This window comes from Pantherophis guttatus, chromosome 1 (assembly GCF_059756535.1).
Source record: "Pantherophis guttatus breed Tessera chromosome 1, ASM5975653v1, whole genome shotgun sequence".
In the NCBI taxonomy this organism is placed as follows: Eukaryota; Metazoa; Chordata; class Lepidosauria; order Squamata; family Colubridae; genus Pantherophis; species Pantherophis guttatus.
This window is the reverse complement of record NC_142063.1, coordinates 85,410,988-85,435,250: the sequence shown is the minus strand read 5'-3', so window position 1 is coordinate 85,435,250 and position 24,263 is coordinate 85,410,988. Positions and strand designations below refer to the sequence as shown.

The 24,263-nt window shown below is 38.9% G+C and overlaps 1 protein-coding gene across 3 annotated transcripts in view; it reads right to left on the bottom strand.

Moving 5' to 3' along the window:
• SHANK2 (SH3 and multiple ankyrin repeat domains 2) overlaps nucleotides 1–24,263 on the bottom strand; it is a 373,648-nt gene that overhangs the window by 322,227 nt on the left and 27,158 nt on the right. For all 3 annotated transcript variants that reach the window (XM_060687619.2, XM_034417321.3, XM_034417322.3), the window contains exons 2-6: nucleotides 15,263–15,488; nucleotides 8,141–8,344; nucleotides 4,232–4,303; nucleotides 2,056–2,164; nucleotides 1,763–1,914 (exon numbers count right to left, since the gene is read on the bottom strand). In XM_060687619.2, the coding sequence (XP_060543602.2) occupies nucleotides 1,763–1,914; nucleotides 2,056–2,164; nucleotides 4,232–4,303; nucleotides 8,141–8,344; nucleotides 15,263–15,484 (759 nt within the window). In that variant the 5' untranslated portion in view covers nucleotides 15,485–15,488. The remainder of the gene's footprint in view (nucleotides 1–1,762; nucleotides 1,915–2,055; nucleotides 2,165–4,231; nucleotides 4,304–8,140; nucleotides 8,345–15,262; nucleotides 15,489–24,263) is intronic.

Genomic DNA, 24,263 nt, shown 5'->3' with positions numbered 1-24,263 from the left:
ATTTTACGTAGAAAGTTTGTTTTCCAAATTTACAATAAAGACAAAAGGGATAATTCATGCATTTATTTTCTCACCTTCTGTACTACAGTGAAATTTATAGGATTAATATTGCAATTCCTAATAACTCAGGAGACTGAATCTAGAATCTGTGCTTATATTACAAGTGTAATCTGTGTGCTTTCAAATTTACAAAGCAAAATTAGTGATTAGTGAGAACCAGCAGAAGAAACATAATTTGGTTGAAAGCGCCTTGATTAATAACTTTTGAACTACAGGTAGTCCTCGGCTTACAACAGTTCATTTAGTGACTGTTCGAAATTACAATGGCACAGGGAAGAAGAAGGGAGGAGTGGGGGAAAGGAAGGGGAAGTAGAGAAGAGGAAGGAGAGGAGTAAAGAAGAAAGTAGAAGATGATAAAAGAAGGGAGGGAAGGGAAAGAGAGAAGGAGAAGAAGGATTGTTGTAAAATAAGGGAGATGGAATGGTAGAAGAGCAACTCCGAGTATACTTAAATTTTTTAGGATGAAGAATGAACTAATATGAATGTTAAAAGAGAATATGTATGATTAACAATGGATAATAGACTGTACATTTAAGACATCTTTATGAGAAATAAAAATTTCAAAAAAAAAATTACAATGGCACTGAAAAAAGTGACTTATGACCATTTTTCACACTTATGACCATTGCCGCATTCCCCATCGTCACATGATCAAAATTCAGATGCTTGGCAACTGAGTCATATTTATGACAGTTGCACTGACAAGTGTCATGTGATCACTTTCTACCACTTTATAATGCCTTGGTAAGGCCACACTTGGAATACTGCATTCAGTTTTGGTCACCATGATGTAAAAAAGATGTGGAGACTCTAGAAAGAGTGCAGAGAAAAGCAACAAAGATGATTAGGGGACTGGAGGCTAAAACATATGAAGAACGGTTGCTAGAACTGGGTATGTCTAGTTTAATGACAAGAAGGACTAGGGGAGACATGATAGCAGTGTTCCAACATCTCAGGGGTTGCCACAAAGAAGAGGGAGTCAAAAGCTATTCTCCCAAGCACCTGAGGGCAGGACAAGAAGCAATGGGTGGAAACTAATCAAGGAGAGAAGAAACCAAGAACTAAGAAGAAATTTCCTGATAGAATAATTAACGAGTAGAACAACTTGCCTCCAGAAATTGTAAATGCTCCAACACTGGAATTTTTTTTAAGAATAGATTGGACAACCATTTGTCTGAAATGTTATAGTATTTCCTGCCTGAGCAGGGGATTGGACTAGAAGACCTCTAAGGCCCTTCCGACTGTTATTCTATTCTATCATTATTGTAACCTTCTGGCAAGCAAAGTCAATGAGGAAGCCAAATTCACTTAACAACTGTTTTACTAATTTAACAATCGCAGTGATTCACTTAGCAATTGTGACAAAAAAAGGTCGTAAAATAAGGCAAACTCACTTAACAAATGATTGACTTAGCTACAGAAATCTTGGGCTCAGTTGTGGTCGTAAGTCAAGGACTACCTGTATTCCATTTTCCTAAAGACAAATATTACACTGTATGACAATTAATGAAATAAAGTTTCCACATCCTTTTTCTTTTTACCAAATGAATTCTTCTTTGAAAATAAGCCTTGAAAGCCAAAAGCCAAAGATAGAAACCTTTGAGCAAATCTAGATTTAAAAACCCATTAAGCACACTGGAAATTAGTGCAGAACTTTTTACTTCTATTTCTTTTATTAAACAATATGCCTTGTTCAATTTACCTTCAGGGTCAGTTGATTCTTGGCTCTAGCTGCTTTATGTAATGCTGTCATTCCATCTTTGGCTCTAAAATCTAAATGAGCTCCTCCATTTTTCAGTGCTTTGATTACTTCTGCAGTATTGCTAAATTGAGCTGCCAGAGTTAGTGGGGTTTCTAGAGTAGACAAGAACGAAAACAAACTGTCTAGAAGTCAACTAATAGCGTTTTGTTTTGCATTTTCAACAGTTTATGCATTTAACATTTTTTATTTTTAATTAAATAAATCTCTTAATAACAGCTTGGTTTAATTCATACCTCCACTTTCTAAGTCATGATAGTTAGGATCAAGTCCTCGGTCTAGCATCTTTATTAGTTTTTCAATTGAACGGTGATGAACAAGGTCCATAAATTTTCGAAAATTAGCCTGAAAGTATTAATTTGAAAAATATTTATTGTAGGATAAGCGTTTCACTTAGAGGAAAAAATGATAGATTTTTAGATACAAAATCATACATAAATTTGATGAAATTGTCCATATTCAATATATCTTCTTATGTACTACTTATTTACCTCTGAAATATGAGTTCAGGGAAAACTCTCAAAAGAGTATATTTCATACATGAAATTTATGCACTCTTGAATTTATGTATTATTGAAATGTTGTAAATGCATAGACATAAAAGGCTTTCCTGATTTACAATAGAGATTAGTTATAAATTTCAGGTAGGGTATATTTTAAGTCTTACAAGACATTCCAGAAAGATTAGACTTAACATGCAATCTAACAAATGCATGAGTTAATTACAATTGACCAAATTATAAGGGATAAAATTATTAATGATTATCAGTTGTAATGGCTACATGCTACTTGCAGAATTAGAAGCAAGATCCTTTTGTCATTGCTAAAAACAAGTGTGTAAAATTTCCATGGCTTGGAGGCCCAACAGAGATTAGGATAATTTGCAAATAATAAACTAATCAATGCACATTGGGTTAGTTACACTACATTTTATTTCCCTAATTTGCATAAATATTCCTCATTGTTACCCTGCTAAATATTTTGTTTGAATTCTAGATCATTGCTGGGTACTTGACTGCTACAGCAATATCATATCTAATTGAAATATTCCATGGTCATAGATTAATATTCATGTGTACTAATGTCCGCAGGAGAATTGATTCACATTGCACACATGTCGAAAGAGGTGAGGCTTCAATCAACCGCTGTGACTCTTGCCTTTTATGACTTTGTGCAAAGGAATATCACTATCACACCAAAGTTGCAATTTACATTGTCATATGTCCTAATTAAACTTTGTAACAGCAGTATTTGTGCAATGATGTTACCATGTGCATTATTACACTTTGCTCCAGACGTTATTGTTAACATTATTTTCAACTTATAAGATAAAGACAGTATTTTAAACAAAGAATTAGCACAGAACCTGCCATACAGCTTTCTTGTTGTGGGTGCATCTTTTGGGTTTTCAAAATTAAAATGTTATCCATTAACTCTGAAGACCTTAAATGATTTGCTTCTCTTGCTGCCATCATCAAATTTCCCTTCTCATTTCTCTATGACTTTGAGATAACATGACTAGGTGAAGCTTGGGGAAAGATATAGGATGGATCAGTCACTTCTAACCCTAACCCTAAACTCATTTCTATTAAATAATTTAAAATGGGTTATTATAATAATGAATTAAATTTAATAATAATAATGAATTAAACAATAATGATTTTAATTTATACGCTGCCCAACTCCCAGTGACTTTTAGGTATAAACTGGTTCATTAAGTATTACAGTGTATCTACAGTGTCAATACTTGCCCTTCCTGATGCTAAATATAGTCATATCTTTCTAATAGGTTGAAGGATCTCCTAAAGTAGGCTTCTGTGACTACTTCTTGTTTTCCAAATCCTCCTCTCCTCAGTTCAATTACCATGCTCTGATTGGCAGTTTTATCACCCCATCATCATATGTGTCTTGCACTAGCTCTCATCGCCCCTTGCCCATTGGCAAGATTGTTTGGATTATATATCTACATGTGGTAACTTCTTATGAGCTAATCTGTACTATGGATGAGATCACTGGCCTTCTATATCTTCCAATTCTTTTATTGGACTTTTATATACAGTATATACAGTAAAGTGTATAAAATTCTTTTATACACTTTACTAATCAGGATTATAGTGCATGATCATACATGTGAGAAGATGTGGAGGTGAGATATTGGAACTTCTTTTTTATCTGAGTTGAGTATGTGAAACTTATTTCTGATGTTTCACAATTCCAATGAGAAAATTTCTAAAAAGTTGTATTCTACTTTCCATCCATATTTTGTCTGCACAAAGTCATATTGTAACTGTTCTGTTAGAACTTCTGGATTCTTGGAACATATTCAATATGTTGTTTTTAACTGTTTCTCTTTAAAATAACTAGAAGTCTATATCATTAACATCAAAGATTTTTGTTTGAACTTGGACTTACCTTAGTGTGGAATTTGGCTACTTGTTTTTCATCAAGATTTAATTGTCTATAGACTCTTTTCTTGTAGCAAAACTGAAAAGTGAACAATATGCTAGTATTACTTATATTTTTAGAAAAAAATTCTGGGGGAAAATCTATTATGCAAGAGATAAATCAGTTTTTCAACATAAATTCAAATAATTATAAAAGATTTATAAAAAGAATCATAAAATTAAAATACCTAGGAAAACATTTAAGTTTCTTTGACCTAGCCTTTGTAATAGCTGTTCTATGGAACCATGTACAGCAGCATCTTCTATGCTTACAGGTACGTACAAAGAAGACAGCTTCTCTTCTTGCATTTTACATCTGATTCTAAATTTTGGTGCATTAGTTAATAGAGGCAAAATAATAGGCTATTTCTGGAATCATAATCAGATTGCATTTAGAGATGATCAGAGTTAGTACTTCAGCCCACAGGTTCAATTTGTAATGTGTCAGGTAATCACAATTTGTCAAGTCATCTATTCACTAGATCAAACTAAAGCTTTCTTAACTATGTTTTTGGCTTAACAGGTCCTTTGCTTTGCTTAATTGTGTACAATATTTTTACTGATTATCTGATTGAAAATGTTCCTATCTTTTCACAAATTATAAATTCCTTTGTGGAAGATTTTTGTGCTCATGAGGAAGGCAGGAAGGAAGGAAGGCTGCAGTAACATGTAGCATGTTGACTCAGTTTGTTTTCAGCTTCCAGAAATTGTTTGCCAAATAAGCAGAAAATGTAACTAAATTTGGTTTAGTTTAGAAACTGAAATTTCTATACTGTGACCCATAGAAAGTCTATTTCTGCTCAGAAGGAAACAGAGGAGCTACAGAGGAATTACAAATTAGCATTGTTCGGTAGTCACAAAGTGGAGATGAAATATTTTAAAATATATCTGCCAAAATTACATCAATTCCAGTGGAGATGAAATATTTTAAATAATTACTGCAGGTATCATCTGGTATGCAGGAATTATCCTGGAAGATGGATGAAGAGTTTCTACTTAGGAAATGATCAGATAAAGGGGGCAGGGGAAAGCCCACAACTGAATAATGAGCAGAGAAACAAACTTAAAAATGATCTAAGTTATAGCCCACAAGAGGCTCAGAAGGAGAACACCCCCCCTAAGGGTATAAAGATGAGAGCAGGACAATTTGTACTTTCATACTTGCAAGATTCTGTTAATGTAGCTTTACATTAAAGTGGAATTAGTTTATCTGGTCATGTTTCCCACCCAGCCTACCTGGTGAGGCTCTCACATGATCTTTTTCTCTGTACAAAATTAATTTGTGTTGCCCATTTCCATTCATTGCCCAATTTGTTTTTCCCTTTCTTTGCAGATTAATTTTTGTGATAGTTGCCAAAGGGCACAACATAATGAATTATGGATGATAGTTGAGTGAACAATTCTGTAACATTATTCAGGCATTTACCCCATCCTTTTAATATATCAGGAATCACTGAAAAGCCCTATTATAGTTTTTGCTATAATGGACTACATTTTTTCAGTCAGTCTATAAACTTTTCCTACTGAATCCCTATTAAAATGAATATAATTGAGAAGTGGAGCTTGAGATTCAGACATCCAATTTCACACAGATAATCCTTTAGTCTAAACATGTTTTTATTCTATTCAGTCAAATTAACTAGATTGGATTGTTGAAGATCACATTTATTTCATTCTTCCATTCCTCTTTAGACAGTGATTCTTTCAGTTTCTGATTACAATCAAGAAAAAGTAGCATTGATAGGCAGCAAATAGCTCTATGAGAAATAATTTTAAAGTCCAATAGACTTATGTGGCCAAAACCAGCATATCTCTATAACTCACTCTAATTTCCACTTAATTATGGGAAACAATTGGCGCACATACAGTAATATTACTAACTGTAACTATGATAAACCTCAGTTCTATACAAATATAATTATTCGTCTTATTACTATATCTTCTTTAATACCATGTATTCAATGATACAATAGTAACATTTTCAGAAAGATTTCTGGTGTTCTTATAGATGAAGATAAAATCACAACATTTGTACAAGTTATAATCTGAATATTATAATATAGTTATAATGCAGTGAAGCATTATCTATGCTCTGCTCTTACTTTCATAAGCAGCTATAAAAATAGAATTGGAATATACAGACTCAATAATTCAGGGTCTTAGAAGTTTTATAATAGCTATATCTATCTACAAAAATTAAATAAAGTTAGCACTTGACTTACAACTGTTTAATAACAGCCCAGAATCATGATGGCCTCAGAAAGATGCTTTACAGCACACAAAACACTTCTAGCCATTGTAAAATGTTGCATTACCACCCCTATGGACATATGATTGTGATTTGGGTGCTTGGCAACCAGTCTGCACTTACAACTCATTGCCAAGGACCCTGCAATAATGTGACTCCCATTTGCAATCTTCTCTGTTGGCTTCACCAGAAACTCAATGGGGAAGCCAGAAGACAAAGTTGCGAGATGCTGCCTGCCAACAGGACTGCTTCTTGTCTCTGAGGACTGGCTGAAAGAGCTGCCTTCCAAAGGGAGCTGAACTCCTTCGGTGAAATGAAATGCTGCAGATTTTAGATCCATTTCTGCATCCCACCAAAGGAGTTCATTTTCATGTACAGAAGTGAGCTGAACTCTTTCAACAGGCAGCTCTTTCAGCCAGTTCCTAGAGATACGTGCAAATCCAAGCAAAGAATGTACAATAACTGCAGTAAGGTAAGGAGGACCAGGGACCTCAGACAGTGGGGGAAGCCAGTATAGGCCACTTATGGGTATCTCTTTGCTCAGAGGCTGAAAATTCTGCTTGAATTTCAGCAGGGATACTTTTCAGCTCCTAAGTAGAGGCTTTCAGGGTGTCCTCAACCCTGTAAGGCATCTCTTACCTGGGACTCCATCTGCTTAACAACCTACCAGGACTTCTGGGTTTAAGCAAAGCAATCATATGGGCAGTCATGTGACCTCTCACTTAACAACCATTTCACTCAATGACCAAGATTCCGGTTCCAATTGTAGTCATAAATTGAGGATATCTATATTCCCTTTGAACCAAGGGGTTAATAATCACATAGCAGTGAACATCATCCCTCTGAAAATTAGATTGATCCCCACTCTAACATTCTTCCGGGAGGCCCTGAAGACATGGTTCTGCCAGCGGGCCTGGGGAACCCAGAGCGGGATGGAGCCATTAAATGGCTCGTACAAATGTGTGTTGTCACTGGGGTGGGGAGTTGTTGTTGTTGTTGTTGTTGTTGTTGTTGTTGTTGTTGTTATTATTTTATTTCTTTTAAATTGTGCTTTTATGTCCTGTAAGCCACCTGGAGTCACCATGTGCGAGTAGGTGGCAATATACATTTCCTAAATAAATAAATTACTGTAAGAGTATTAAACATGTAATTGTTATCGCAGTGATTTCCAAACTGTAGTCTGAGGAAGATGGAAGGTTTTCAAATATAGTTAAATAAAATAAAAATATTCTTTGTGTTGTGGCTTATCAGAAAGAATAGATTTAATGGAATGGAAATGTTAGTGGAAACCAGGACGGGAGTTAGATTAAAACGGTTATTATGATCCTTATTTACATTTTCTATTTATTCATTATGCCTTTCAGCAAGGTTTCCACAGTGGCAAAATATTTTGCCCAAAATTCCCCAAATCCTAAACACAGTCTTTACAGGGAATCTGTAGGTGCCAATCATCTAAACATCATTTTTAGATACCTTTTACTCTCCTGGTGCAATTTTAGATTTCAACACCTCATAAAGACATTGTAACCCACAAACCGTAAACTCATTCTTTGTCTGTAGTCACTAGATTGTTAAAATTATAACTGCTCATTAGTATCTAAACTTGAAATAAACTTGTTTTTTTAATACCTCTAAGGATGGAACACCCTTGTTGATATTTTGTGGGTATTCCATAAGAAGACGTTCTTCATCCAAAAATTTCCCATCTCTCCCATTGTTTGCTGGTTGGAATAGGCCATAATTGAGAACATCTTTCAAACTTTGATTCAATGTACAAAGAATTCTTTGTTTTGCAACCCATACTGAAGCCTCAGGATTAAATTGAATACACTTCTGTAAAGAAAAAAAAGAGAACACACATGACAATTTCTATATCTATATCAGAAATTCTATACCAGATAAACAGTTAATTTTATTATTTAATGCACATACTACAAATATATAATTTTGGTCATCTCCACTATATGCTATTAATTCAACTAGATTAGAGACAAAGAAGTATAATGGGATTGTATTAACCTTTGCTGAAGAAATCTGAATTTAAATACATCACAAACCTTATTAGATATTATAAAAGGAGTGTAGCAATTTATTGGATACAATCCTATGCATATCAACTGAGATAAATGCAACTGAATTCAGTTGGACATACCATCAGGAAGATGAAAATAAAAATCAAATATAAACCTCTTTCAATAAACTTAATTTGAATCAAGGCTTAGTTCAGAGTCAAATAAAATTCTGAATCCTTGGGAAAATGGCTTCAAATGCCAGGTGTTTTTGTGTGCTACTACACAAAAGATATAATGGATTGAAGTTAGTTCTGTTATCCAAAGCCAAAGAGGATCCAACAATTTGGAATTTCAATACCAAAAGAGGTCAAACTTGTCCATTTTATGTTAATCCCAAAATATGTCTGATTCATATTTCTAAATAGGTATCCTAATAAAAGAGAGTATTTGTAGCTCAGGCTTGAAATGATGGGTCCTTGGTACTCTCTGAGCTTCCTTGTTTTCCTGCAGATGATTTGTTACCCAAATAGCATTAGCATTGATGATGTTACCTAGTTTGGGTAATGAAATATCTGCAAGAAAACAAGCAAGCTCAGACAGCACCAAGGACCCCTCAAATTAGTATCCCTTAAAACTTAGCATAGGGAATAGATTGCAACAGAATTTTTTTAAAAAAAAGCTATGCAAATTATTGTTCCATGACAGGAAAATTATGTGACTATTACATTCCCAGTGTGCTCACTACTCAGTGCATGCTGAATTTTAATATACTGCTTAGAAAATATACCTTCTTTTTAAAAATTAAGTAGCCTTCATTGAGCAATATTTGATGTATAATAGGAAACAATTGGATATAAAACCAGAGTAGATCAAGTGAATTTGGTACTGACTAAAGATATTTAAATTGGGAACCAAACTGTAAGTGGGCAAATTACTACAAAGTAATTCTAATGGCCTCTATCAGCAAACTGCTAGCTCACATATAGTTTTAACCAATAGGCAGCATCAAGTTAATGAGCATTTTTTCACAAACTACATCAAGCCGAAAACAAAATAAATATACCATGAAGTTAGAGTTACAGGCAGACACATATATTATGTTCAAGGGGAGGAAGGCTAACTGCATAAGTGTTCCCAAATTTCTATTTAGAAGATTCTATGACCATGAAAAGTTATTTCATGGTAATTATTTACAAAACTAAAACTGAAACATTACTAACAAAGATTTGACAAGAAAGCCCCTCAGGTTAATAATCCTAAAATTATTTTTTTAATTATTATTTATGGTGGTAGACTTTAGGAGAAACCCTCTCTACCATATCTCAAGACCTAAAATGGACACCTAACATCAAAACGTCATCAAAAAAGCACAACAAAGAAAGCTCAAACTGTCCAAGGAGCTGCTGATATACTTCTACAGAGAAATTATTGAGTCTGTCATCTGCACCTCTATAACTGTCTGGTTTGGTTCTGCAACCCAACAAGACAGACATAGACTTCAGAGGTTAATTAGAACTGCAGAAAAAACAATTACTACCAACCTTCCATTGAGGACCTGTATACTGCACGAGTCAAAAAGAGGGCTGTGAAAATATTTACAGACCCCTCGCATCCTGGACATAAACTGTTTCAACTCCTACCCTCAAAACGACGCTATAGAGCACTGCACACCAGAACTACTAGACACAAGAACAGTTTTTTCCTGAAAACCATCACTCTGCTAAACAAATAATTCCCTCAACACTGTCAAACTATTTACTAAGTCTGCACTACTATTAATCTTCTCATCGTTCCTATCACCCTTCTCCTCCCACTTATGACTGTAACCTTGTCGCTGGTATCCTTACGATTTATATTGACTGTTTCCTAATATGATTTGATTGCTTATTTGTACCCTATGACTATCATTAAGTGTTGTACCTTATGATTCTTGATGAATGTATCTTTTCTTTTATGTACACTGAGAGCATATGCACCAAGACAAATTCCTTGTGTGTCCAATTACCCTTGGCCAATAAAGAATTATATTCTATTCTATTTAGGGTATGATGAGAACATGACAGAAGAGAAATAAACATATACCAGATGTACATCTCTTGGGCTTCAGAGCCAGCGCTGTCTGAAGATGTCTCCATGGTCATGTGGCCAGCATGACTAAACACCAAAGGTGCACTGAACGCTGTTACCTTTCCACCAAAGGTGGTCCCTATTTTTCTACTTGCATTTTTTATGTGCTTCCGAACTGCTAGATGGGACAAGTAATGGGAGCTCACCCCATTACGCGGCACTAGGGATTCAAACCGCTGAACTGCTGACCTTTCGATTGACAAGCTCAGCATCTTAGCCACTGAGCCATCACATCCCTTAATACACAGTACAGGGGATTATATATTTACTTATTCAGCAACGCCTATATTAAACCTTTCAAAGACTAACCAGGAGGTATCCCTAAAAACAAAAGTAGCATTTATAATATCATACATTTATCAGTCTGAACTGCTCAAAGCGAAAATAGTTCTGTAATTTTCTCAAGTTGAACAGGGAATTCTTCTACAAGAATTTTTTTTTAATTGCATTGTATTAATAAACAGTACTTTGTTGAACAAAAAAGATGTCACTAAGGATCACAGTTTTTTAAGTACGTTCAAAATTTAAACATGTTTTAAATAAAGAAAATTATGATCGGATCCAAAGGAAGTACGAACTAAAGTTCTGTCAGACGAAGGAAAAACTTTACATAATTTTCTATCATAAAGCACAACATTTCTACCGAGGGTTCAGAAAACAGGCTATAAATGGTTTGTCCTTCCACCTCAAACCCTTTCAATGAGCTCTACATAATAGGAAAGTGACAACTAAAAAAATTTGGCTTACAAAATTATTTTCATCTTGGTTTATATTTTAGAGGACCCTGATTCATTTTTAGATACATAAGCTATTTAATAAAGTATGAATGCACTTACAGGTAATAGCTCTATCCAAGATAATGCTCTTAGCTACAAACTGGAAGTATTTGTTTTCTATGCAAAATAAACATACAGGTTTGCAAGCCATGTGGAGGATAAAATTATGTCAATTAGCATTCATGGAAGATGTTCTAGTATCAGTGAACATGCCAATAAAGAAGGGTGAAATTATTTTGAGCATTTTATATACTAACATTCAAAAGGGGAATTAAAAAAAGAACTATGCAAATTGTTTGTCTTGCTTGAAGAACAACTGTGACAGGAAAATTATGTGGCTATTAAATTCCCAGTGGGCTCACTGCTCAGTGCATACTGAATTTTAATATACTTAGAAAACATACCATCTTTTTAAAGATTAAGTACACTTCATTGAATGATACTTGATGTATAATGTATAATGCTAAATCTATGCCAAAATCTGGGAAAACAGACTCATTTTCTAGAGAAGGTTCTGAACTTGAAATAGTGTACACCTTCCTAGTTAAACTGTTAGTATTTAACCTCTGCAATAAGAATGCAAAATGCAGATGAAATGAAATGAAATGAAATAAAATGCAGATGAAATGAAATAAAATGCAGATGAAATGAAATAAAATGCAGATGAAATAAAATGCGTTTTCGCTATTTCATTAATTGTATAAGCCCGTGATGGTGAACCCATGGCACGCATGCCACAGGCGGCATACAGAACCTTCTCTGTGGACACACCAGCCGTCGTCCCAGCCCACTCCACCGCACATGCGCGTGCACCTCCCACCGGCCAGCTACTCTTCGGGTCCCTGCCACGTATGCGCAGGAGGCAGGGCACATGCACGGGGAGGGGGGGTGCAAATTGTTGCAGGCAGTTTTCCAGGCCAAAACATGCGTGTGTGCCCAAATGCCCAAAGCATGCGTGTGTGCCTGAATGCACATGCGTGCGCCTGAACTCCCAAAATGCAATACAAGCATCCCCCTGTGCATGTGCACGTGCCCCGTTTTGGGCCTGGAAAGCCTCCTGCACCAACCATGTGCCATGGCCCCAAAACAGGGCCATGGCACATGCACGGGGGACGTGCAAGCCTGCGTGGGGCACGTGCACATGCACAGGGGGATGCTCGCATTGCATTTTGGGAGTTCGGGCACGCGCATGCACATTCGGGCACACACTCATGCTTTGGCTACTCAGAACCAAAAAAGTTAACCATCACTGGTATAAGCTATCAATTGAGGATATAAGAGCATAGACGGTCAGTTTTCTCATCTGCTCCACTGCTTCTCCACTAATCTGACAGTTTCTCCCAAGCACAGCTGTAGCAAGACAGCCAATCTCCAGAATGAAATAGGTGCATACAAATGGAATGAATGCAGTCTACAATTAGAAGAGAACATTTGTAGCTTAGGGTTGAACTGTGAGGTCCTTGTTGCTCTCTGAGTTTGGTTATTCAGATATTTATATCTTTATTGTTAAACTTTATCCTTAGAGAAAACAGTTTATGGGCTTTTAGAAATATTTTCCTGAAATGTTACAATCTAGGATCTAATACAAAGCTTGCTTATTTATTTATTTTTTAGTTGAGTTGAACTTAATATAGTATCAGTTTGAGATTTTAAAAAAATACACCCTGCTTTGTAAATTACAGAATATTTTGTCTAACTCATTTTCCCATAACTTCTGAATGGAAAACTTCATTGCCATAATTGGAGAAATGTACATTTTAAGTTTGTATTTGCATATTTTTAAATAGAAAAATTGATATTAAAAAGTGCCCTAAATTTATTGCCCATCAGAAGTTGATACTCATGGAAACCTTCTGCACCAGTAATTCTTGTCAAATAGCTCAACAATAAATAATAAAATTTCTATCTCTCTAAGAGATTTTAAATATTAAGTTGGGTGAAATAATTACTTGTGATCCTTAAGTGAACTACTATTTTTGCATTTGTTCCATTCACATAAAACAAATAGAAAAATATATGATTTAGCTAAAACAGAATGTACCATATTTTTTGGAGTACAAGATGCACCGGAGTATAAGACGCACCTTAATTTTTGGGAAGGAAAATAGGGGGGAAAATTCTGCCTACCAGGTATTCATCTGGCTAGCATCCTTAGCCTGGTCAGCACATTAGTTCAATCACTGGTTTTGAGGTTGGAGCTAGTTGGGGCTAAAAAACAGCTTCTAAAGCACAGCTGATCGTCGGAGGGAGCAACAATTAGAAAAGCAGGCAAAGTGAGGAAGATCACTTTGCTCACAAATGCTGCGTTGGGGCTGAAAAACAGTTTCAAAAGCACAGCTGATCGTCAGAGGTAGCTCCAGTGACTAAAACAGGTGAAGCGTGGAAGGGTAAGAGAAGGCAGTAGCAGTTCCGGGTAGCCATTTTGGGCACCGTGCATTGCGTTTTCAGCCTCCAAACATGTCGTGTTTTCGGGTGGCGATCGGCAGGGATGTACTTTGGCGATCCCTGCAGCCTTGAAGGGCTCTCAAATGGAGTGTTTGGAGGCTGAAAACGCAACGCGCGCAGCCCAAAAACACAAACCATTGTTGGTGGCAATCTCTGCAGCCAGGAAGAGGACGCATGGAGGCCGAAGGGTGGGGGCCAGTGGGTTTTCAGCCTCTTTTAGGAGGGAAAAAAGTGTTTCTTATATGCCGAAAAATACAGTATTTTCCATTAAAATTTTCTTTTCATGTCTCTCAGCAAAACATCAATTAAGTAAAAGTGAAATGGAAACAGAATGTTAAGGCACTTTTCCCCAGTTATTCTTGATTTTTCTATACAAATTAAGCAGACATTTCAGTAATGAAAATTAGTGCTAAATAAATATTGGCTTATTAAATTCTTATATTTTAGTCACCGTCAACTACAGAGATTATAGCTCAAACCAAGCAATAACTCAATCTATATGTACTTTCACTTGTTATTCATCCAATATTTCTAAATACCAATAGTTGCATGGGTATCCATGCAAAGATGCATTAGCATTCTGTTTCCTTTTTCTGGTGATAAAAGCACACAATTTAATCTCTTATTCCCCAGTCAATGTGATTGGAAACTTATACTTAAATGAATCATATTTTTCTATACTATTTTCTGACTTTTGGTTTAAGTATCTATCACATGAACAAAACAATAAAATATCATTGGTGACCTAAAACTAATCTAACTTTTTTTTCCTCAAGCTTTCAAGATTCTGTAATTATAGAATCTTGAAACCTGTTGATATAATCTCTATATCAACAGAGTTCTAGTGTTTCTTATGGTCCCTATTTCCTGGCCTGGTCTAGCTCAAATACATGTTGTTGTTTTCAAAGTTCCATTTTAATTAATTACCTCCCTACCAAATAATACCACTTAAGTTTATTTTGGAAAGCCAAAGAATACAGAACTGATTAGGAGTTGTACTGTTACTGCCAGCTTCTGATAAAGTCAAAAGGGAATCCAGCAGGAGGTTGCAAATGGCGATCACGTGACGTTACATTTAACAACTGTGCAGGATTTGCCCAAGGGCTACAACTGGAACTATTGGAACTGCTGTTGTAAGTTGGCATTATCGCATAATTTTGTGCTTTATGATCACATTGCTTAGCAATAGAATTCCCAGTCTCAATTGCCATTCTTAACTAAGGACTACCTATATTCAACAAGCTACCATCCACATTTTCTTTAATTGCTATGCATGGATTTTTTGATTTTATATTTCAGAAAAACTACTAACAAGTCTTTTATCATTAAACATTCTAATCACACTGTTGAACAAATTTAGTCAAGAGATGTTTTCATAAGGTTATCCTTACAGTTTGCTGTAGATCTGGTATTATAATCCGCATCACTAATGTGTTATTCTGGGCATCTTCCATTTTACTACTCGGCTTTTCTGCTGTCGCCTTGATGGTGTCATAAATGGTTTCTTCTTTGGAGCTGTCTGATTCTGATTCCACTGAATAATCTGAAAAGCTCTGAGCCATCTCATCTTCACTTGATGTTGGACTACGGGGCATGTTCAGCATAAATGACATTCAGCTAAAAACACAAAAGACAAGGCAACAATTAGTTCCATATATAACATTTTGAACCCAGGAAGAAAAGGGGATGCATTTGTTTAAATTGTTTTAGTCTGTTCTAACTAACTTCGCAAGTGTTGGGGGCAGAGGGAATCTTGGGAAACTAGAGAATCGAATAAAATAAATAATGCTGTAGATTAAAATGGTATTAAAATGGGAATACTTACTATAATAGAAAATGTAACATTCTTTGGAAGCAAAAGTAATTCCCATGTATATTTCATCCTGATTTGTAGAACAGGGACACTTAGGAATACTGTAAAGGCCACATAAATTTACGTTTGACCTTCACAAAGGATTAGAGAATACAAACACTATAAGGAACAGTATAAAACCCTATGCAATATAATATTTAACCTTTACAAAGGACTTGTGAAAGTCCACTCTCTCTACTTAATTGCCAATTGGGATAAATAAATCAAAAGCATATCAGCTGTTGAAATATTTGGCACTAGGAAAGATTATATGCAGTAATCAATACTTAATAAGTCCTATGAGTCAGAGTAGTTTAGTGAGTAGAAAGCAGATTTTTATCAGGAAGTTTTGTCACTGAACTTACATCCAATATTAAATATTTCCACTGCTGAAATGGGAATTCCCCTTGCCATTTGCATTAGGAACCAATAAAAAGCTAACAGAAATGTAAATTAAAACAAATGTGTAAAGTTGTTAGGACTATAGACAAAATAAATATTCACAATATGATATTTTGTCATTATTTTGCTGATACTGTAAGTAGCCCTAACCATAAAAGAACTTTACATGTTCAATAAATAATACATGAAATTATAGGGAAAGCATATCCCACAGAAATTTGGAGACGGTGATTTTGATTCTGAGTTGCTGCTATTTTTGATGTGCTAAATCTTTTGAATAACAAATATTGCAATATAACTTTGAAATACCATGTTTGAGATGAATGTTTACACTGACTTTCTCTTTTAAGCCAAAAAAATCCTGAGAGTGCATTTCATATTCTTATGCTTCATTGAATTGTGAATTAATACAGCTCACTATAATACCTTAAGTCAATAAAAAGCATAAATACTGGCTTCTGTATACTCCTACTGATACCAATCTCACAAATGAAAGTTTTGTTGGACAATACAAGGCTACAACAAACTTCAAAAGGTTTTAGAATATATTTAATTAGGTTAGCAATGTGTTGCTCAATGACCTATCCTATCTTTGCATCGTTTTGTCTGTCTGTCTGTCTGTCTGTCTGTCTGTCTGTCTGTCTGTCTGTCTGTCCATCTATCCACTCTCCAAAGCTAAATGAGGTATCAAATCTCAAAAGCATTTTCTGTTCTCTCATGAAATCTCAGTGGATGACCAGTAGAATAGTCACCCTCTCTGAGAGCAATCTATTTCAGTGTTGTTATGACACTAGCTCTTACAGCTTTATTGGCAAGAATTTCAGAAGTGGATTTCCATTGCTTCCTTCCTAGAGCTAAGAGAGAATGACTGGCCTAAACTCAACCAGCTGGCTTTCTGCCTAAAATAGAAGTTACACTCTTGGATAGAAGTCTCTATCCTGGTACCTTAACCACTACACCACAGTAGCTCCCTGAATGATCAAATGGGCTGCATTTTCTATTTCTTTAATTTCTTACAAAGCCTTATTCAGCAGCAGTTTTTCCATAGGTGCTTTTTCAAAAGGCAGCTGAACTTTGTTGAAAAACAAAGTCCAGTTGCCTTATAAAAAAGTACCTTTGGGACAACCATGACCTGGATGACTGAGAATCTCCATAGACAGTTTTTCCATTAGGCGCTGTTTTCACAGCTTTTAAGATAGTGGTTACCTGTTCCCTTGCAAGATGAATAATAGTGAAAAGACAAATATATTATGTTTATAATTTTATTTTCATTGCTTATTTGCCACTTTTTCAATAGTTGTCCTTGAAATCATTTTGAGCATTTGTTGTTGTTCTTTAGGATATATGCACTTAGAAGAGGTTAGGTACTAAATACTTAAAGAGAGTCCAGATAAATAGACTGTTTAATTTTGATTTTAAGGGATTGGCATTTGGGGACCAAAGCCAAAACATTGTATTGCATGATGCAGTCGCAATTGTTCAGGAGAGACTTCTATTCCTTGGAGAGGGTTTATGGGAGTACAATGAGCTCCTGAAGGTAGGGGTGAAATCCAGCAGGTTCTGACAGGTTCTGGAGAACCAGTAGCGGAAATTTTTAGAAGTTCGGAGAACCGGCAAATACCACCTCTGGCTGGCCCCAAAGTGGGGTGAAATGGAGATTTTGCAATATCCTTCCCCCAGGAGTGGGGAGGGGATGAGGATTTTGCAGTATGCTTCCCCTGGAGCAGGGTGGGAATGGAGATTTTGCAGTATCCTTCCCCTGCCACACCTACCAAGCCACACCACGCCCACCAAGTCACGCCCACAGAACTGGTAGTAAAAAAAATTGGATTTCACCACTGCCTGAGGGTCCCAGGAAAAAGAAATTTCAGTTGCCCTCAAGGTATTCAAATGCTGTTGACCATCTCAGTCTGTCCCCAACTATAATTCAAAACTTTTTCAAAGGTATTCCAAAAGATTTTCAGTCCTATCCAGCCACATATCTTTTGTTTCCCCTTCTACTTCCATGAAGCAGACCGGTTTAATAAGCTTGTCTATTCCATCTTTTACTTACATTACTTGCCCAAACTAGCATTTGACTTGTTTTATACTCAAGCAATTGCTGAATACAAATGATGCTACAGAACAAATTAAGTCCAGATATTTTTAAAATCCAAAACTTGCTTTACAAGAATAAGCAACATAATTATTGAGTCCACTCATTTAAAATACATGATTAGGTTTTTCTCATTAGTGAGACACATTTACTAAATAGAGTTTAGGTAATAGAATAGAAGCATTAACATGCTGGAACAAGTACCATCAAATATCTTGCACTAAAATAGTTATTCTGATAAGCATATCCACATGCTCCTAAAACATAGAAATAAGCTAAAACAGTACAGAATTAATCAAAGCTTCACTTTCTAAATTACATTTATTGCTCACTTCCATGAATGTGTCTGTGTGAACAGCTTTTTAATAAGTCACATTGTTTTAGTAGTCTTTTAAAACTTAACCAGTGTTACATTTTTAGTCCACTTATATTTTGTTATAAGGCTGATATTTGCATTGAGTTGAAATTATAAATTTAAATATATTGTTTTGCATGAAGCATATTTGAGACTTAACATTACAAATCCAAACCATTTCTTAAACATCGTCCTGAAAAATCATGCATTGAAATCTATCCCAACTATTCTTCAATCCTTACTTTCCTGATTCACAGATGACTTTCAGTAGCTTTAATAAAGGAGACTTTTTTTCAGATACAAGTTAGAATATAGAATAACAGAGTTGGAAGAGACCTTGAAAGTCTTCTAGTCCAACCCCCTGCTCAGGCAGGAAACCCTATATCCGTGTTGGCGAACCTATGGCACGCGTGCCGGAATGGCACGCCGAGCCATTTCTCCGGGCACGCGGAGCCATCACTTGTTGTTCTTCCGGGTTCCGGTATGCCGGCCATTTGGTTTTCATGCGCATGGGCGTGCCGGAAATTGGAAGAGCAACCACCCATTCCACATGCGCACTCCAGGAAAACGATTTTCCTGTTTCCAGAGTGTGCATGCGCACCAGCCAGCTGGTCTAGTTTCTGGTGCACATGCGCACGCAAAGACCAGCAACTGGCGCGCGTGCCAAAAGACGCAGAGAGGGAATCCCGGCAGTCACTTCCTAAGGGAGCAGAGCAAGGTAAGCCAGGGATTCCCTCCCTCCCTGCCCACGCAAGCCAGTTGCGCGGTCCCAGGCGGTCTGGACCACCGGAGGACCAGCAGCCGATAAGGTGGTGGATGGCTGGTGGTGGGCTACCTGCTCAGATGACCCTGTGGCCATCATCAAAGCGGGCCGAGATGCCCCTCTTGGCTCGCTTCACCAGCCACGCGGGTCGCTTGGGATGTGTTTTTCCTGCGCACCGCCCCAGAAGGGCAGCAGCAGCAGTTGCAGCTGCAGGGAGGAGGGAAGAGCGACTGGCCAGCTCAGGTGCACGGGGCAGCATTTGCTGGTAGGTGGGCAGCTGCCCAGCTCCTTCCCTGGCGTATGGCCAGAGAGCCTGGCTCGGCTGGCAGCGCAGAAGTGGGGATCGGGTGGGGTGTGCACTACCAGTGGTTGGGCCCATTGCTTAACCCCTACCATGCCTGCTGCCACCCGAAAACATTGTTGCCGCAATCTCCGCTGCCTGGAGATCTTCGCTGCCTCCCCAATTCCAAAAACGGGGTGTGGAGAGGCAAAACAAGAATACATTTCAGCCACCGCCTGAAATGCAATACTTATCCCGCGGCTTGCATAAACCGCTCCCGCCCCTCAGGGCCAGCAAGTGGCTCTTCTTCTGAGAAGGGGGGGGGAGGCAAGCATGCCGGCAGAGACGGGTTTTGGTTCCTCATTCTGCTGCGACCCCGAACCGTTGCTTGGGCTCCTCCCTGCTTGCTGGGTGCTGGGCTTCCTGGGAATCCCCCTGCGCCTTTGCTGCCTTGGAAAGAGAAAATGAGTCTGCGGAGAAGGAGGAGAAGGACGGGCGGCTCTGGAATGTGCATTTCCAGGGAAGAAAGGATTTTCAGGTGGCAGCATGGGCTGGGACCAGCCGCCGCCTGAAATGCAATGCACTTATCTCGCGGCTTGCATAAACCGCTCTTGCTCCTTTCAAAATAAGTGTCACCCGACGCTTCCCTCAAGCGCTCAGAACCAGCAAGCGGCTTTTCTTCTGAGAAGGGGGAGGGAGAGGCAGGCATGCCGGTAGAGACGGGCTTTGGCTCCTCATTCTTTGGCTTCCTCGTTCTTTCTGAGGCAGCCTTTGCTGCTTCGGAAAGAGTAAAGAGAAAATGAGTGTGGAGAAGGAGTAGGGCGCGCAGCTCTGGAATGTGCATTTCCAGGGAGGAAAGCATTTTTGGGCGGCAGCAGGGAGGAGCCGAAGCAAGGGTTCGGGGTCGCAGCAGAACGAGGAGCCAAACCCGTCTCCACCGGCGCGCTTGCCTCTCCCCCCCACCTTCTCAGAAGAAGAGCCTCTTGCTGGCCCTGAGCATCTGAGGAACGTGTCAGGTGGCTATTTCGAAAGGGGCGGGAGCGGTTTATGCAAGCCGCGGGATAAGTGTACTGCATTTCAGGTGGTGGCTGAAACAGTGGTATTCTTGTTTTGCCTCTCCACACCCCGTTTTTGGAATTGGGGAGGCAGCGAAGATCTCCAGGCAGCGGAGATCGCAGCAACAATGTTTTCGGGTGGCAGCAGGCATGGTAGGGGTTGAGCAATGGCCCCAACCACTGGTAGCACACATCCCACCTGACTCCCACTGCTGCACTGCCAGCCAAGCCAGGCTCTCTGGCCATATGCCAGGGAAGGAGCCCCGGGCTGGGCGGGTGCCTGCCTGCCAGTAAATGCTGCCCTGTGCACCTGAGCTGGTTGCTCTTCCCTTCTCCCTGCAGCTTCCTGGGAAGCCCAGCACCCAGCAGGGAGGAGCCCAGGCAAGGGTTCAGGGTCACAGCAGAACGAGCAGCCAAAGCCTGTCTCTGCTGGCGCGCCTGCCTCTACCCCCCTTTCTCAGAAGTACTGCTTGCTGGGTGGCTATTTTGAAAGGGGTGGGAGCAGTTTATGCAAGCCTGAGCCTCCTCGATCAGGGCAGCTCCTTGGGAATTGCTGCCCGGCCTTGCCCGGGTGTTGGAAAAACAGTACACTGCTGGAAGGGGAAGGGGAGAGGAGGAGGAGGAGGAGGAGGGCATTACTCAGAGGCCAGATGGCAGATAAAAGCTGCAAGGCTGTGCCATAGTTCTTTCAGGTGAGCCGTCCTCACGCAGCTCTCAGGTTCCTACTCAAATTGACCTGGAAGTGGCGTGTCACCTAACACCCGTGAGTGAGGCAGCGGCTGCTCTCACCAGTAACTGAGCCTGCAAATTGGCATGGTGAGCTGAGTTATCAGTGAGAGCAGCTGCCGCCTCGCTCGTCCCTTCTCATTCAAACTTCTGGGTGTTGCTCCGGTTCTTTCCGCCATAGCCACGCAGCTTTTTCTTCCAATTCCAGCTAAGCCTTGGCACTCACAGCCCCAGCAGCCCAGCACTGCAGTTCCCCTCCCTCCAACCAGCAGCCTCTGCTAGCGTCAAGGAGCTGGCGGCCGGGTGGGAGGAGGACAAGGATGGGCACAAGGTGACGTGCTGCTTTCAGAACAGTCCGGCCGGCGGGTGGGTGAGCAGGCAGCCCTCAGGGAAGAGCGCTGCACTGGGTGACACATCTCCCAGTCACGGGCTGCATGCGAGGCCCGAGGTGGACGGGTGAGCTTCTCCGGCCGGTGCATGGCGCTGCCAAGGTGGTGGGGCTGAGAGTGCTGCCGCTGGCTTGGGAACAGATATCTCACCAGGGAATGGGCCAGTAACTTGTCCTCCGGTAAGAGGCGCGCCAGCCCTCTTGGAAGAAGTGGGTGCGAATGCGTGGTGGGTGCACACATGTGCAGTGCAGGTTGCATGTGCGCATGTGCAGTGTGAGGTGCATGCGCATTAGGAGCATGGTGGAGTCATATGCTCATGCGCAAATGGGGTGCCCATTGCATTATGAGTGCTGGCATGCAAGAGCGCGCGAGGGGTCGCACGCTCGGACTTGTGGCACGCAACGCCAAAAAGGTTCGCCATTGCTGCCCTATATCATTTTCAGACAAATGGTTGTGCAATCTCTTCTTAAAAACTTCCAGTGTTGCAGAATTCAAAAGTTGTTCCACTGGTTAATTGTTCTGTCAGGAAATTTCTTCTTAGTTCTTGGTTGCTGCTCTCCTTGATTAGTTTCTACCCATTGCTTCTTGTCCTGCCCTCAGGTGCTTGGGAGAATAGCTTTTGACTCCCTCTCCTTTGTGGTAATCCCCGAGATATTGGAACACTGTTATCATGTCACCCCTAATCCTTCTTTTCATTAAACTAGAGATACCCAGTTCCAGCAACCGTTTTATGTTTTAGCCTCCAGTCCCTTAATCATCTTTATTGCTCTTCTCTGTAACTCTTTTGAGAGTCTCAACATCTTTTTTACATTGTGGCGACCAAAACTGAACATGGTATTCCAAGTGTGGCCTTACTAAGGCATTATAAAGTGGTATTAACACTTCATGTGATCTTGATTCTATCCCCGTTTATCAGCCTAGAACTGTGTTGGCTTTTTTGGCAGCTGCTGCACACTGCTGGCTCATCTTTAAATGGTTGTCCACTAGGGCTCCAAGTTATAGTGCTGTAGTCTAGTGAATGCCAAACAATCTGAACTCTAGAGAAACTCTGTCATAAGATCTATTGGGAATGAAAAATAAAAAAGTATTTAATAATGAATTTAAGAAAAAACTATTTTAAAAAAGACAATAGGAGATAGATCTAAATATATTTTACATGCTTTTTATATTTTACTATTTTGTTATTTACTATTTTTATGACCTGTGATGTATAATTAATGTTTACTTTTCTTGATATCAAGAGATTTAGAGTGAAATAAATTATTATCAGAAGCAGGAGTGAAAGAACTATAAAAATCTACCCAGGGCAAAGAAATCAAAGCCTGGGCCATTTCCCAAGCACCCCAAATGAACATTTTCTTCCTCCTGCTGCTGGCCCAGGATTCAGGCCCAGTAGTGGAGACTCATCTACCACAGGGAGCTTGTGGGCCTGGCTGGGAAGGAAGTGATAGGATGTAGCTGGCAGAGGAGGCAGGGCAGTGGTGCAGGTGGCAACTCTGCAGGTGAAGGTGGCATATGCCAACATTGTGTGAATTGCAGCTGATGGCAGCCGAAGAGAGCAAGCTGCCAGCAAACTGTCTTCTAGAGTACATCTTTGTAGCTCTAATTATTAAATGGCACTTGCCACTTAAATACACTCATCCACTTACTCAAACCTCTTACCAAACATTATTTCTTAAGATGACAAAACAAATGCCTGAAAACATATAAGAAAATATCCTTTCATGCAGAAATAGCAGGTGTCTTTCGTTCAGATCTGTATGTGACCCTGCTTCCTCAAGTCATGAATTACATTTCCAGAGAAAATAAACTAATGAGAAGATAATTTTGCTCTGCTCATAAGGCTTTCAACCTACGAAATAAACAATGAGACCCAAAATGTGACTCAAATGGCAACAGCCTGCTGATATATAAACAAAAAAGGAATGTGTTCCATTCAGTAACTCTGAATTGTTGTCAAGCATTCAAAGGTGCCAGAAAGGAAAAGAGGTAACAGTTTGCCAAAATTAAATAGCCTTTCCATTAAATTTTCAATTCAAGTGCAACTCCATGGGCTGCTTCTGTCATAATATTGCCATCTTCTTAATTCTGCTTAAGCAAATGTGAGGCGGCTAAATAGAACTTTTTTTTCCATAAGCATCTCTTTTCAACTGAATGAACTGAAACAACTGAAGAGCATTTTTCTTCTGGAAGCCTCCAGCATAAATCAAGGCTTCATCTGACATTGCTATAGTGAATTTTTGAAAGCACTTTCTGAAACCATAACATAACACAAAGCTCAGTTCCATTGGTTGTAGGAACTGCTGGTTTACTTTAACCATGGTTAAGTGATTTAGGAAACTTGCTTTTATGGCCAAAAGTTATGGAGAGAAAAAATTCTAATAACTGTACTGAGAGATGGAGTTGTACCATGAAAAGTATTCACTGATACATCTCCAGGAAGGGAAAAAAATGGAATACATTCAGGAACAAACA